Source organism: Chiloscyllium plagiosum, unplaced genomic scaffold (assembly GCF_037043375.1).
Source record: "Chiloscyllium plagiosum isolate Xiang-an unplaced genomic scaffold, Cpla_swu_hap1 HiC_scaffold_15, whole genome shotgun sequence".
NCBI classification, from domain to species: Eukaryota; Metazoa; Chordata; class Chondrichthyes; order Orectolobiformes; family Hemiscylliidae; genus Chiloscyllium; species Chiloscyllium plagiosum.
This window is the reverse complement of record NW_028270153.1, coordinates 19,878,501-19,892,942: the sequence shown is the minus strand read 5'-3', so window position 1 is coordinate 19,892,942 and position 14,442 is coordinate 19,878,501. Positions and strand designations below refer to the sequence as shown.

At 41.6% G+C, this 14,442-nt stretch overlaps 1 protein-coding gene across 2 annotated transcripts in view; it reads left to right on the top strand.

The window, feature by feature from the left end:
* The window catches only part of LOC122560232 (translocating chain-associated membrane protein 1-like 1), a 99,465-nt gene that overhangs the window by 33,011 nt on the left and 52,012 nt on the right, over positions 1 to 14,442 (top strand). For both annotated transcript variants that reach the window (XR_006314705.2, XM_043710705.2), the window contains exon 2: positions 2,423 to 2,486. Coding sequence is in view for 1 of the 2 variants with exons in the window: in XM_043710705.2 (XP_043566640.1) it covers positions 2,423 to 2,486 (64 nt within the window). In the remaining variant the exon portion in view is untranslated. The remainder of the gene's footprint in view (positions 1 to 2,422; positions 2,487 to 14,442) is intronic.

Sequence of the window (14,442 nt, the reverse complement as noted above, 5' to 3'; positions counted from 1 at the left end):
ACAGGTGGACTGGAGTGGTTCAAGAAGGCAGCTCAAGGGCTTGTGCCCAAAATGTCAATCTGGACTCAGAGACTTGTGAGCTTACATCAATATTTTGAAAACGCTGGTGCCAATTATAATTTAAAAAAGTGATGACGAGCACTTTCAAAGTAGCAAAGTCAACGTGGATTTATGCGATTGTATTTGATGGGTCTGGTGGAGTTTTTTGAGGATATGGCTAGTGTAATAAATAAGCTAAGTTTTGAGAAGCTTTTGATTTAGTCCTACGTAAGAGGTGAGTTCAAACCCAAAGCACGTGTGATTGGTGGCAATATATTGATATGGAAGGAGAAGTATTTAGCAGATAGGGAACAGGGTTAGAATGAATCTGAACCTTTTTGGTTGGAAGGCAGTGGCAAATACACTACAGTGGTCTGTGCTTGAAGCACTAGTTAGTTACAATATATTTTAATGAATTGGATGAGGAAATCAAATGCAATATTTCCAAGTTTGCTACCCACACAAAACAAGGTGGAATTCCAAGAGGTAAGAAGGATCTACAGAGGCTTCGAAGTCATTTAGACAAGCTGAAGCAGTGGACGAGTACATGGCTGATAAAGTATAAAAAGGATAAGCATGGCGTTCTCTACTTAAGTGCAAAAACAGAATAGCAGACTATCTTTTTTATGGTGATTGGAAAATACTGATGTTCAAAGGAACTCTGGTGTCCAGTAATCTGGTCATGAAATGCAAATCTTCAGGTGCAGGAAACAGTTCACAAAGGGGATGGTGTTGATCTTCAATTCAAGAAGACTTAATTACGTGAGCAAGAAAATCGTGCTACAGTTGTACAGGGCCTTGGTGAGACTGCACCTGGAATAGAGAGTGCAATGTTGGTCTCTGTACTGAAGAACATTTATACTTGTCAAAGAAGGAATCTAGCGAAGTTTGACTGGGATTGTTTCTGGGATGGCATGTTTGTCATCTGAGCGATTGAGTCAACTGTATCTGTAATCATTGCAGTTTTCAAGAATGAAAGAGGGTTGTGTTGAGATTAGGAAAATCTAACAGCTGGGCAAACTGTATGCAGATATGACGGTTTGTCTGCATCAGAACAAGAGGTCACAGTCTCAGAATTTGTGGTGAAGGCTGTTCCAACTGAAATAAGAAGAAACTTCTTTATTCAGAGCTTGGTAACCTTGTGGAATTCTCTACCACAAGTTGAATATATTTAAGAAAAAATATATTTATAGTGACTTGACGTGCCAAGGGGATTTGGGGAGAGAGATTGTGCCATTTAAAATAGAGGATCAGCCATGATCTTGATCAATGATCAATTCTGCTTAGTGAACTTTTCTTCCTGTTTTTTCCATTTCTGAAACACATGGTTTAAAAAGTCTTTCTTCTTTCCAATTTGTATTATATATGTGCGATATATCAACATACTGATTTGCCAATGTTTGAAGTTCATCAATCTAATGCTTAAGTGTAGTGACTAAACTATTCCTACTTAATATACTTTAAAATCTATATACTGCACCTATAGCAATTCATTGATCGAACGATATATATTTCCAAACAACTTGCATTTTTATTCTTAAACAAAAAATACCCATAAATACTTGCACTTGACTGTCTCTCCTCCTTCAACATTTGTACCAAGAAGAAAACCAAATTGTCTTGTAATCTGTGACACATTTGACTCGTGTTCGCCAAGTTGTACATGCACTGGCAGTGAATCACTCTTCAGACTCAATTATTCGAGGAAGTATCCTTGATGTGTCCATTTTTTGGTTCCTTTTACGTGACAAGTGCATGATCCATGATAATTGATAAATATTCAGTGCAAAGATTATGAGGAACATTTTGTCTAAATCAAAGAAAGAAATGTAACCAATGATCTTACAACAGTCTTATAACATGAAGCATGAAAAAACCGAATCAAATACCTTAAGTTTTCCTATTGTAATTGAAAAGTACAGAAGTACCCTTTATTCCAAAACATGATTTGCCATCAACTCTCCTCCCGGATTTGGTATCTGTTTTGCAAACTCTTGTGTGCAATTACTCTTAACATCCTCCTCTTCACTTCCTAACTATCTCCATAGCCACTGAATTTACTTCAATTTTTCGTTTAGCAGATTTTTCAATTCCCCCCTCCTTTTGCCTAACTTGTTTTGGTTCCAGTGCACACTGAATAAATATCAAATTGGCCACTCCTGTGGACATTTTATCAAGTGGAAATTATAGTGTCAGGATATTAGCATGTTGAAAACATTTATGAACTTAATCGCTTTAGCAATTAAATATTGTTGTCAATTTCTACTTGGTGCCCCAAAGAAAAAAAACATTGTGTACTTTTCCATTTCATTGGGCAATTATGTTTCATTTTGTTTCACATGTGAAGTAATTTGAGGTCTAAGCTGTTTGTCTTTGTTTGCAGATCACAGCCAAGTTTGCCATCATGTTCATCACCGTACAATACAATGTTACATACACCAACGTAGGTAAGAGATAGCCATTGAATATTTATTTTGGAGTTAACATCTGACTTGATGGTAACTTTGTTCAATAAGTTTTACTGATACAAATGCTGTACATTAACAGTGAAACTTCTTTCTGCAAAAGAAGAGAGAATAAAATAAACCACCTATTTGCATATATTGCAATTTTAAAGATTTAAAAATGCAGTAACAATACAATCCTATACATCCCAAAACCAGCACTTTATTGTACTCTAATCAAAAAAAATCTTTCTCTATCGCATCTATATGTTTAATTGAACCGTTTCTTTCAATTTCTGCTCTGGGGTCTATGCACAAAACTGAGTTTTGAAATAGCCCCTTCAGGATTTTAACCAAACACTTATAGTCTGGAACTTTCAAACTGAACTTCTAACAATTAAAAATGGTGAAATCGTATTTTAACATCTAACTCCAGCCAGACTGACTTGTGATCTGAAATGAAAAGTTTGAGCTATATCTTCTCCTCCTCTACCCCGACGTGTCAAAGCCAAAAAAATCCTGAATCCTCTAAACTGAAAACAAGGCAAATGCACTTCAATGTTGACAATGTATGAATGAAAAACCTCCTAGTGCACATTTCCCATTATCAGTCCACAGACACTGTCATGCTAGTTTAAAAATGTCGGGGCTCCAGACATATTGACACTAAGTCCCCTTGCTATGGTTAGACCCACTTGGAGTACTTTGAGCAAATCTGTGTCCACAACACTTTGGTAAGGATGTCTCGTCAGTTTTGTTCATTATGCCGTCATTTGTGTGCCTATCGAAGAGTCGTTTAAATGTCCCTAATGTATCTGACTCTACCACCACTGCTGGCAGTGCATTCCAGGCATACTCCACTCATTGTGTAAAGAACCTACCTCCAATCACCTTAAAATTATGCCCCCTCGTAATAGATATTTCCACTCTGGAGAAAAAAGTCTCTGCCTATCCACTATCTATGCCTTTTGACATGCTGTACATCTCTATCAAGTCACCCCTCATCCTCCTTCGCTCCAATGAGAAAAGCCCTAGCTCCCTCAACCATTCTTCATAAGACATGCCCTCCAGTCCAGGCAACATCCTGCTAAATCGCCTCTGCACCCTCTCTAAAGTTTCCACAACCTTCCAAGAATGAGGCGACCAGAACTGAACACAATATTCCAAATGTGGTCTAACCAAGGCTATGTAGAGCTGCAGCATAACCTCGTGGCTCTTGAACTCCATCCCCCTGCTAATGAAAGCCAACACACCATATGCCTTCTAAACAACCGTATCAACTTGGGTTGCAACTTTGAGGGATCTATAGGCATGGACCCCAAATTCCCTCTGTTCTTCCCCCAACCTACAACAGCCCTCCACACTATCCACAACTCCACCAATCTTTGTGTCATTAGCAAACTTACTAACCCCACCCTTCCACTTATTCATTCAAGCCATTCATAAAAATGTCAAAAAACACCACAGGTCACCGAGCTCCAGGCTGAATACTTTCCATCTACTACCAACACCTGTCTTCTATGGGCCAGCCAATTCTGTATCCAGACAGTTAATTTCCTTGTATCCCATGTCCCCTTCCTTTCTGAATGAGCCTACCGTGGGAAACCTTATCAATTGCCTTGCCGACATCCATGAATACCACATCCATTACTCTACCTTCATCAAAGTGTTTTGTCACATCCTCAATTCAACAAGGCTTTTGAGGCATGACTTTCTCCCAGCAAAACCATGCTAACTATTTGGAAAAGCATGGCTTGATTAGAGATCATTAATTCTGTCTCATAGAATCCATAATTTGCCGACCACCAACGTAAGACTGACTACTCTGTAATTCCCAGGGTTGTCCCTAATTGCTCCCTCGAACAAGGGAAAAATGTTTTTCACCCTTCAATTTATCTGGTACTACTTCAGTGGACAGTGAGGACACAAAGTCGAGATCAGAGTGGTGCTGGAAAAGCACAGCAGGTCAGGCAGCATCGAAGGAGCAGGAAAATCGATGTTATGGGCAAAGGCCCTTCATCAGGAATAAAGGCAGGAAGCCTCCAGGGTGGAGAGATAAATAGTGGGGGTGGGGAGAAGGTCAGCACTGTCCTCATGACCTGTCCTACCTGCCAATCTCCCTTCACATCTATCCACTCCACCCTCCCCTCTGGCTTATCACCTCCATCCCCACCCCCATTCACCTATTGTACTCTTTGCTACCTTCTCCCCTCTCCCCAACCCCCACTCCCTCCCCCCCCCCCCCCCCACCCAAACTTATCTCTCCACCCTGTCTATATCCCTGATTCCTTGGATGCTGCCTGACCTGCTGTGCTTTTCCAGCACCACTCTGATCTAGACTCTGTCTTCACTTTTGCCTAGTGAGGACACAGATCATCACTAAAGGTCCAGCAATCTCTTCCCTCGTTTCTTGCAGTAACCTTGGATATATCCTGTCTGTCCCAGGGAACATATCTATCCTGTGTTTTTCAAATTTCCAGCACATCTTTCTCCTTAACATCCAACCTGTTGGAGCATATTAGCTCGTTTCGCACTGTCCCACAAACAACAAGGTCTCAGTAGTGAATACTGAAGCAAAGTATTCATTAAGGACCTCCAACCCCAACCACAAATTCCCTCTACTATCTCTGATCAGCCCTACCCTCACTCTGATCATCCTCTTCCTCATCCTTAAGGAAAAGCATAATGTCTTAGGCTTTTCCTTAATCAGAGACTTTTTCTTGCTCCCTTCTGCCTCTAAGTCCATTCTTCCGTTCCTTTCTGGCTATCTTGTAATCCTTTAGAGCCCTGTCTGATCCTTGCTTCCTCCTTCCTCTTGACTAGATGTTCCACTTCTTTTGTCATCCAACGTTCCTTCACCCCACCATCCCTTCCTTGTCTCAGTGGGGCAAACCTATCCAGCACTCACAGTAAATGCTCCCTAAACAACCTCCATATTTCTGTCATGCATTTCCCTGTGAATATCTGTTACAATTTATGCTGCACAGTTCCTGTCTGAAAGCATTCTAATTCCCCTCCCCCAATTAAATAGTTTCCCATACCATCTGCTCCTATCCCTCTTCAGGAGTATGGTCAAGTCAGGGAGTTGTGATCACTATTACTGAAATGCTCTCTCACCGAGAGATCCGACACCTGGCATAGTTTGCTGCCAAGCACCAAATCCAATATGGCTTCCCTTCTAGTCAGCCTATCTACATATTGAGTCAGAAACCCTTCCTGGACACATCTGACAAAAACTACTCCATCCAAACCATTTGAACAAAGAAGGTTCCAAACAATATTAGGGAAGTTAAAGTCACCCATGCCAACACCCCTCTGTTACTTCCGCACCTTTCCAAAATGTCCTATCTGCTCCTCCATGTCTCTGTTGCTATTGGGAGTTCTACAGAAACCTTTTCCTGTTTCTAACTTCCACCCATAATGACTCGGTAGACAAATCCTCCTCGACAATCTCCCCTGTCTGCAACTGCGATAATATCCTTGATTAGCAATGCCACTCTCCCACCTCTTACCTTCCTTCCTATTCCTTTTGAAACACCTAAACCCCAGAACATCCAACAGCCATTCCTGTCCGGGTGATCTCCAATGTCTCTATAATGGCCATAACATTGTAGTTCCAAGTACTGATCCAGGCTCTAAGTTCGTCACCCTTATTCCTGATACTTGTTGCATTAAAATACACACTTCAACCCATCACACTGACTGCAACTTTGCTCTATCAACTGTCTATCCTTCCTCATAGACTCTCTGCAAGCTGAATTAGCATGTTCATCAGTTATCACACCTCTGATCCATAGCTCTCGTTCTCATCCTCCTGCCAAACGAGGTTTAGCCCTCCTGAAGAGTTCGAGCAAACCTCCCGTCCAGGATATTGGTACCCCTCCAGTTCAGGTGCATCCTGTCCTCCTTGTACAGAAGGTATCCCATGATAGACATATCTGAAGCTTTCCCTTCTACACCAGTTCTCGAGCCATGTGTTCAGCTGCAGTCACTCTCTGTTTCTGTTTCACTAGCACGTGGCACTGTTGGCAATGCCAAGATTACTACTCTGCTTGTCCTGCCGTTTAGCTTCCAACCTAACTCCCAGGTCCTCATCCCTGTTAAATTTCATGTCATGTTCACTTACAGGTCAGGTTGCTATAGACAGCAATGTGTTTATTTGATTGACAGGTCAGTTAATAAGCTTGAGACTAAAAGAGGAATTACAATGAAACTCAGATCTGGTAGCACATGTGGGGCAGCAAGTGTTAATGTTTCAAGTCTGGTCACTCTTCATCAGAATAAGTTTGAGAGTTTGGAAGAAAAGGCAGTATTTTAAGAATGTTTTAATATGAAAGAAGGAGTTGAACAGGCCTATTTTCATAGGGGATGCAACATGTAATCAAGTCACTGTATCAAACTAACTCCCAAAAGAAGCTAAAGGCAGGAAAGCTGCTACTGGACATCACTGCCTCTAAACAGTGGCATGCTGACTTGCTCCTGAACTTGGCCAGGCAGACAGGGCTCAAAATATATACAGATGACTTCCCAATTATACTCTTCCTAGTTCATTATGCTGATGGCATCCTTCATGCTACTTAAGCTCTGTCCATCTGTATCCTGGACCAGATACTTAATGATACAAATTTGATAAACAACTGCAGCACATGACATTGTGCACTGAATCCCTTTGAAACGTTGTACTCTGCATCCACAGTGCTAGCAAAAGACTGCACGCCTTTATAGATGGTTAGAAACTAACACATAATCCGATTCCATGGTTTTCTTAATTGGTTGGATGGCTGGTTTGCAATGCAGAATGAAGCTCACAATGTGGGTTCAGTTCCAGCACCGGCTGAGGTTGCTTCTCAACCTCTCGCATTGTCTGAGGTGTGATGGCCCTCAGGTTAAAGCTCCACCAATTTTGTCTCTTTAATAAGAGCGCATGTCAATTTTAGCAGTCTGGACTTCATAAAGGTTCTCGAGCTCAGGAGACAGCGCTAGAATCACCTCAAGACCAGAAGTCCACGCCACGATGAAAGATCACCATGACACACTGGGTCACAAAGACTGCAAATGATAGTGGAATTGCACTGACAGGACTGACCGATTGCCCTTAGTCTCTGCTGGGACCATTCGTTGCATGAAATGCCAACAACACTGGTGCAGTGGCCACTAGGTTAAGTGATTATTTTTGGAAAAAAAACTCAGTTTCACAGCAGAGATTTCAAAATCATGGAATGTTTGTGATGCAGATGGATGATAATACTTAGCTGATTAAACCTATCATGTCTGCACCAGTTCTCTGATCACTTTAACTCAGTGCCAATCTTCTCTGAGAAGCTGTTCAATGGGTTTTCAAAACTGGTACCAGAAATAGATTAGATTAGATTACTTACAGTGTGGAAACAGGCCCTTCGGCCCAACAAGTCCACACTGCCCCGCCGAAGCGCAACCCACCCACACCCCTACATTTACCCCATAACTAACACTACGGGCAATTTAGCATGGCCAATTCACCTAACCTTTATGAAGTCCCGTGATCTGGAGTCAAGGCCAGCATGGACTTGAATCTCACTGCCAGGACTGGGTTGGAAGGACCGTTATTCCACACTTCTTTGTTTCTCTATTTTCTAATTTATTCCTACAATCTGCATGCTGGGCTTTTTATTTATTTTGTAACTTTTTTTTCCTAAGAACTTGTACTGAAGAATCTGTACTTCTGCTTCCAGAAGGCCCACAGTTAGAGCAAAGTGCTTGCCTTCAAAAGTTTTTGCCAGCTTGTTGCATCATATTTCGATTTGGATCAGATAAGCTATCATTGCATGCTAAGCTAATTGTGGTGACATTGCAAACAACTAGGAACTGATGAGTGAAACCAGTTTACTACGGTACAAGAATCTGAGGCTATTCAGCTCATCTAATCTTGCTGCTATGTCTGGTCTCTATATATGTCCAGTTTATTCCCTCCCTTGTCTAATAGGTTCATGCAGAATGAAAAAAAATTACAGGAAAAGCTGCCATGCTGAACATGTGATATCTGAGCAATGCAAATGAACCAGATACTTGGAAACAAATCATGACCATAGAAGTGACCTGTTGCTCCACACTTGAAAATAGCCAACAGCGTTCTGGATTTTCCAAAGATGTGGATCCAGATGTTTACATTAGTGTGACCAGCAGTAGCATGAACTGCAAGGTGAAGAAAAAATAGGGGAAATTAGAAAACCTGAATTAAAGGAGGAGTTAAGAGTGTGGAACTCAGGAGAGGTTATTAAAATCTCCAGCACAGACACACAAATAGAACAGGGTGTATGGAAAGGGTTAGCAATCAAACTTCAAGCACACTGGACAAATGAATCATAAGAAGAGGAGAGACGGTTAATACAGGACTGAGGGTGTTGTAGCAATAAGGTTAATGAGCTTGTGGCGTAGATCAAAATTGGCAGGTATGGCATGGTGGGCATTACTGAGACATAGCTGCAAGGGGATCAGGATTGGGAGCTGAATATTCAAGGATGTATATCCTATCCAAAAAGATAAGCAGGTGAGCAGAAGGGGTGATGTTGCCTTATTAGTAAGAAATTAAACTAAATCAATAGTAAGAAACGAAGTAGGGTCAGATGGCGTAGAATCTGTGGGTTGAATTGAGGAACCACAAAAGGTGGAAAAAACCCATAGTTGGAGTTATGTACAGGCCTTCGAACAGTAGTCAGGAGCAGGGGCGCAAGATATTCCAGGAAATAGATGAGATGTGTGGGAAAGGCAAAGTTACCGTGATCATGAGGGACCCAGTATGCAGGTGGACTGGGTAAATCAGGTTGGTAGTGGATTGCAAGAAAAGGTGCCGCATATGAGGCTGCTGCAGAAGATAACGATGCATGGTGTAAGGGGTAGAATATTAGCGTGAATAGAGAATTGGTTAACTGACAGGAAGCAAAGTGATGGGGATAATGAGTGCTATTCTGGCTGGCAATCAATGTCGAGTGGTGTGCCTCAGGGATTAGTGTTATGACCACAATTAATTAAAATTTACATAGATGATTTGGAATTAGGGGCCACGAGTACGGTGTCAAAATTTGCTGATGACACTAAGGTGAGTGTAGAGCAATGTGTGCAGAAGACTGTGATACTTTGCAGTGGAACATTGATACATTGAGTAAGTGGGCAAAGGTGTGGTAGGTGGAATACAATGTTAGTAGATGTGAAGTCATACATTTTGATAGGAGTAACAACAAAATAGATTAATTGAATGGTAAAAAATAGCAGCATGCTGGTTAACAGAGGGACCTGGATGTCCTTGTGCATGAATCGCAGAAGGTTGGTCTGCAGGTATAGCAAGTAATTCTGAAGGCAAATTGAATTTTGTCCTTCATTGCTAAAGGGGTGAGTTTAACAGCAGAAGGGTAATGTTACAGCTGTACAAGGTGCTGGTGAGGCCACACCTAGAGTACTGTGTGCGGATTTAGTGTCCTCACTTAAGGTACTGGCACTGGAGGAGCTGCAGAGGAAGTTCACTGGGTTGATTCTAGAGTTATGGGGTTGGCTTATGAGGAGAGGCTGAGTAGGTTGTGATTATATTCATTGGAATTGAGAAGAATTATGAAGGGAATCGATAAAATAGATAGGATGTTTCCACTGGTAGATGAGACTAGGACAAGAGGGCATAGCCTCAAGATCAGAGGAAGCAGGTTTAGAACTGAACTGAGAAGGAACTTCCTCACCCAGAGGACTGTTAATCTGTGGAATTCCTTGTCCAGGGAAGTAGTTGACACCACTTCAGTAATTGCTTTTAAAGCTAAGGTAGATAGTTTTTCAAAAAAAACTAAGGAATGAAGGGATATGGTGAAAACGCGGATAAGTGGAGCCGAGTCCACGAAAAGATTAGCCATGATCCTATTGAGTGGTGGAGCAGGCTCAAAGGGCTGGATAACCTACTCCTGCCCCTAGTTAGATTAGATTACTTAGTGTGGAAACAGGCCCTTCGGCCCTACAAGTCCACACCGACCTGCAACCCACCCAGACCCATTCCCCTACATTTACCCCTTCACCTAACACTACGGGCAATTTAGCATGGCTAATTCACCTAACCTGCACATTTTTGGACTGTGGGAGGAAACCAGAGCACCTGGAGGAAACCCACGCAGACACTGGGAGAATGTGCAAACTCCACACAGTCAGTCGCCTGAGGCGGGAATTGAACCCGGGTCTCTGGCGCTGTGAGGCAGCAGTGCTAACCACTGCGTGCTGCGGGAATTTGTAGAATGTCTATCAAATGGCCTTTTGGTGCAGCTTGTGATGGAGCCCATTAGAGAATAGGCAATACTGGGTTTAGTGTTGTGCAATGAGGTAAACTTGATAAGGGAGCTTAAGGTGAAGGAACCCTTAAGAAACAGTGATCATAGTATGATTAAATTTACTGCCTAATTTGAGAGAGAGAAGATGCAATCAGAGGTAATACCACTGAATAAAGGCAACTGCAGAGGCACAAGGGAGGAGCTGGGTAGAATTGACTGGAAGGGGAGCCAAGCAAGATAGACAGTGGAACAGCAATAGCAAGAGTTTCTGGAAGTAATTCAGAAGACACAGCAAAGACTCATCCAGAGGAAAAAGAAGCATGGTACAGGGAGGATGAGGCAACCATGGATGGTATAAAAGAAAAAGAGCAAGTGTATATTATGGCGAAGGGCAGTGGGAAGCTTACAAAGACCAACAGAAGGCAACAAAAATAAATAAGGAGGGAGAAGATTAAATATGAGGGTAAACTAGCCAGTAGTATAAAGGAAAATTGAGTTTCTTTAGATATATAATGGGCAAAAGTGAACATTGGGCCACTAGAAAATGACTCTAAAGAGATAGAAGTGGGGAACACGGAAATGGCTGAAGAACTGCATTATTTTGCGTCCGTTTTCACAGCAGAAGACAGGAGTAATATTCCAAAAGTTTGAGACTGAGGGGGCAGAGCGGAGAATGGTGGCCATCACTAAGGATTAGGTGCAAAAAAAAAACTGGCCTGAAGATGGATAAATCATGTGGACTGGATGGACTTCACCTCAGAGTTCTGAGGGAGATAGCTGAAGAGATAATGGAGACATTAGTTACCTTTCAGGAATCTCAAGAATCTGGAAAATTGCTAATGTGACTCCCTTGTTTAAAAAGGGAGTAAGGCAAAAGAGGGGAAAATTACAGACCGAATATCCTACTCTTGATTGTGCATAAGATCCTTGAAGCCATTATGAAGGATGACAGTTCTGAATACTTGCAAGTGCATGGTAAAATTGGGTAAAATCAGCATGGTTTCATCTAGGGGAGGTCATGCCTGGCGATTATGCTAGAATTCTTTGAGGCAGTAATGAGCAGGTTAGACCAAGGAGAGCCAATGGATGTTTCAAGAAGGCTGTTGACAAGGTACCATACACAAGTTTACTGACGTAAGACAAGGGCACGTGGTGTGAGAGGCAAGGTGCTAGAATGGATAGAAGCTTGGCTGTCTGGCAGAAAGCAGCGAGTGGTGATAAAAGGGTCCTTGGGATGGCAACCAGTGACAAGTGGTGTTCTGCAAGGCAGTGTTGGCGCCACAACTTTTCACTTAATACATTAACAATTTAGATGAAGGAACTGCGGGCATTCTGGCCTCGTTTGCAGATGATATAAAGATAGGTAGAGGGGCAGGTAGTATTGAGGAGATGGGGAGGCTGCAGAAAGATTTGGACAGGTTAGGAGAGGGGGCAAAGAAGTGGCAGATAGAGTACAACATGGGAAAGTGTGAGGTCTTGGTCTTTGGTAGAAAGAAAAGAGGCATGGACTATGTTCTAAATGGGGAGGAAACTCAGAAGTCTGAAGTGTAAAGAGACTTGGGAGTTCTAGTCCAGGATACACTTAAGATACAGTTGCAGGTTGAGTCAGTAGTTAGGCAAATACAATGGTGGCATTTATTTTGAGAGGACTTAATATAAAAGCAGGAATGTACTTCTGAGGCTCTATCAGGCTCTGGTTAGACCACATTTAGTGCATTATGTGCAGTTTTGTGTCCCATATCGTAGGAAAAATGCTCAGAGAAGATTCACAAAAATGGTTCCAGGAATGAAAAGTTTAGCGTATGAGGAATGTTCGAAGACTCTGGGTTTATACTTGATGGAATTTAGAAGGATTGGGGGGGGGGGGGGTGGGACTTTGGGGGATATAATTGAATCATACAGAATACTGAATGGCCTTGATAGAGTAGTTGTTGGCAAGTTGTTTCTATTAGTAGGACAGATGACGACATAAGGGCACAGCCTTAGAGTAAAGAGAAGACCTTTTTAGAATGGTGATGAGAACCTCCAGGCAGAGTGGTGAATCTGTGAAATTCATTGCCACAGAAGGCTGTGGAGGCCAAGTCATTGAATGTATTTAAGACTAATATAGGTTCTTGAGTATCAAAAGGATCCAGGGTTACTGGGAGAAAGCAGGAGACTGGGCTTGAGAAACTTGTCAGCCATGATTGAATGGCGGAGCAGTTTCAATGTGCTGAATGGCTTAATTTCTGCTCCTGTGTCTGAGTGAGCAAATCCTCATAACTGAATATAAGCTGGTTAAGTCGAGGTAAGGTCCTGCAAATGATTTTTGATAGGATGTCTGAAACCGTCCTTGAATCAAGGAATAAAGTGTGCAGTGAGCTTTCAAACAATGCATGGTTGCTTGACATCAGGTGTCTTACGAATATAATGGTAAAGTCTGAACAAATTGAACAGTGAAAAGAGACTTTGCGAATATGATCAGTGATGTGAATGCATTCAAGTTAAAATTGAGTCTGCGGTCCTTTTATTACAACACTTCGCAAATCTAGAGAAAACACGGAAGGGGTGGGGGAAGAAATGAAAGACAAAAAATGGTTCCAACCAGAAACCTTCCGTGTACACCTGTGGAAGCTGGCAAACAATTCAACAGACAATTCCAGGAATCAGTTGTGATGGGAAACAATCACCATTTTTGTGTCTCTTCCATTCCTTCAAGTAGACATTAGTGGGTTGCCTACCAAGTTTCACTGGAAGTTTGATATGGAGAACCTTAGTATGCAAAATGATAGAAGTCAGATCAAAAGACAGCAATATAAAGTGAAATAAGTACCCACTTTGTACTGTTCTATACTTTTTGACACGAAAGCTTGCTTTGACTCTGGAAACCTCTTGTGAGACAGCATTGTCCAAAACGAAAATTAAGTCCAAGTATTGCACCACCTCTTAGAAACCCATTTGCACTGAAACTAACAGTTTCAAACTACAACCCAGATTTCAAGGCACTGGCAGGTAATTTGCAGTTACAGATGTTGCACTGAGAATTGGTGAGTAGAATAGAAAATAAATGATTTTGTATACTTGGCTTTAGATTTATACAGCACCAGATCCTGCACTCGATGTTGCACTTCAATTCAAAAAGTAATCTTGCGCATAAAAGAGATGGCAACCACTGGTCCTTGTTACTTTTTGGTGTGGTCCTCTCGTGAGATCACAGTATTAACTTATTTTGAACTGATAAATGAACAGGAGTTAAGGGGAGTACTTAAACTGATTTAAAGAAAAATTGGAAAGCAAAAGCTCAGACCAGACTTCCAGCCAATGTTTAGGTTTTTCAGACAGAATTTAATCAAAACATGAGTGATGACTGAGAAGCATTGGAAGAGTACTCAACCAACAGTGAAAATTAGAGCAATGAAAAGGCAAGTCTGAATTTATTTGCAAGAAACAGTGATTGCAGTGATTTCATTAAAGGTGAGGTTCACTGGACCTTACCAAATCAAAAAGAAATTATGTAAATTGTGTTGTGAGTAGTCAGGACAGGTGGAAGAATTCGGCAATGTGATATGTTGACATGCTAAAAAGATAGTGATGTGGACAGTAGTCAGTCGGCAAGTATTTAGAGCAGTACAAGAAATGGGAAGCAAAACAAAAATATCAGAATAATTAGAGAAATAATTAAATTGAAAATTCAGAAATTGATC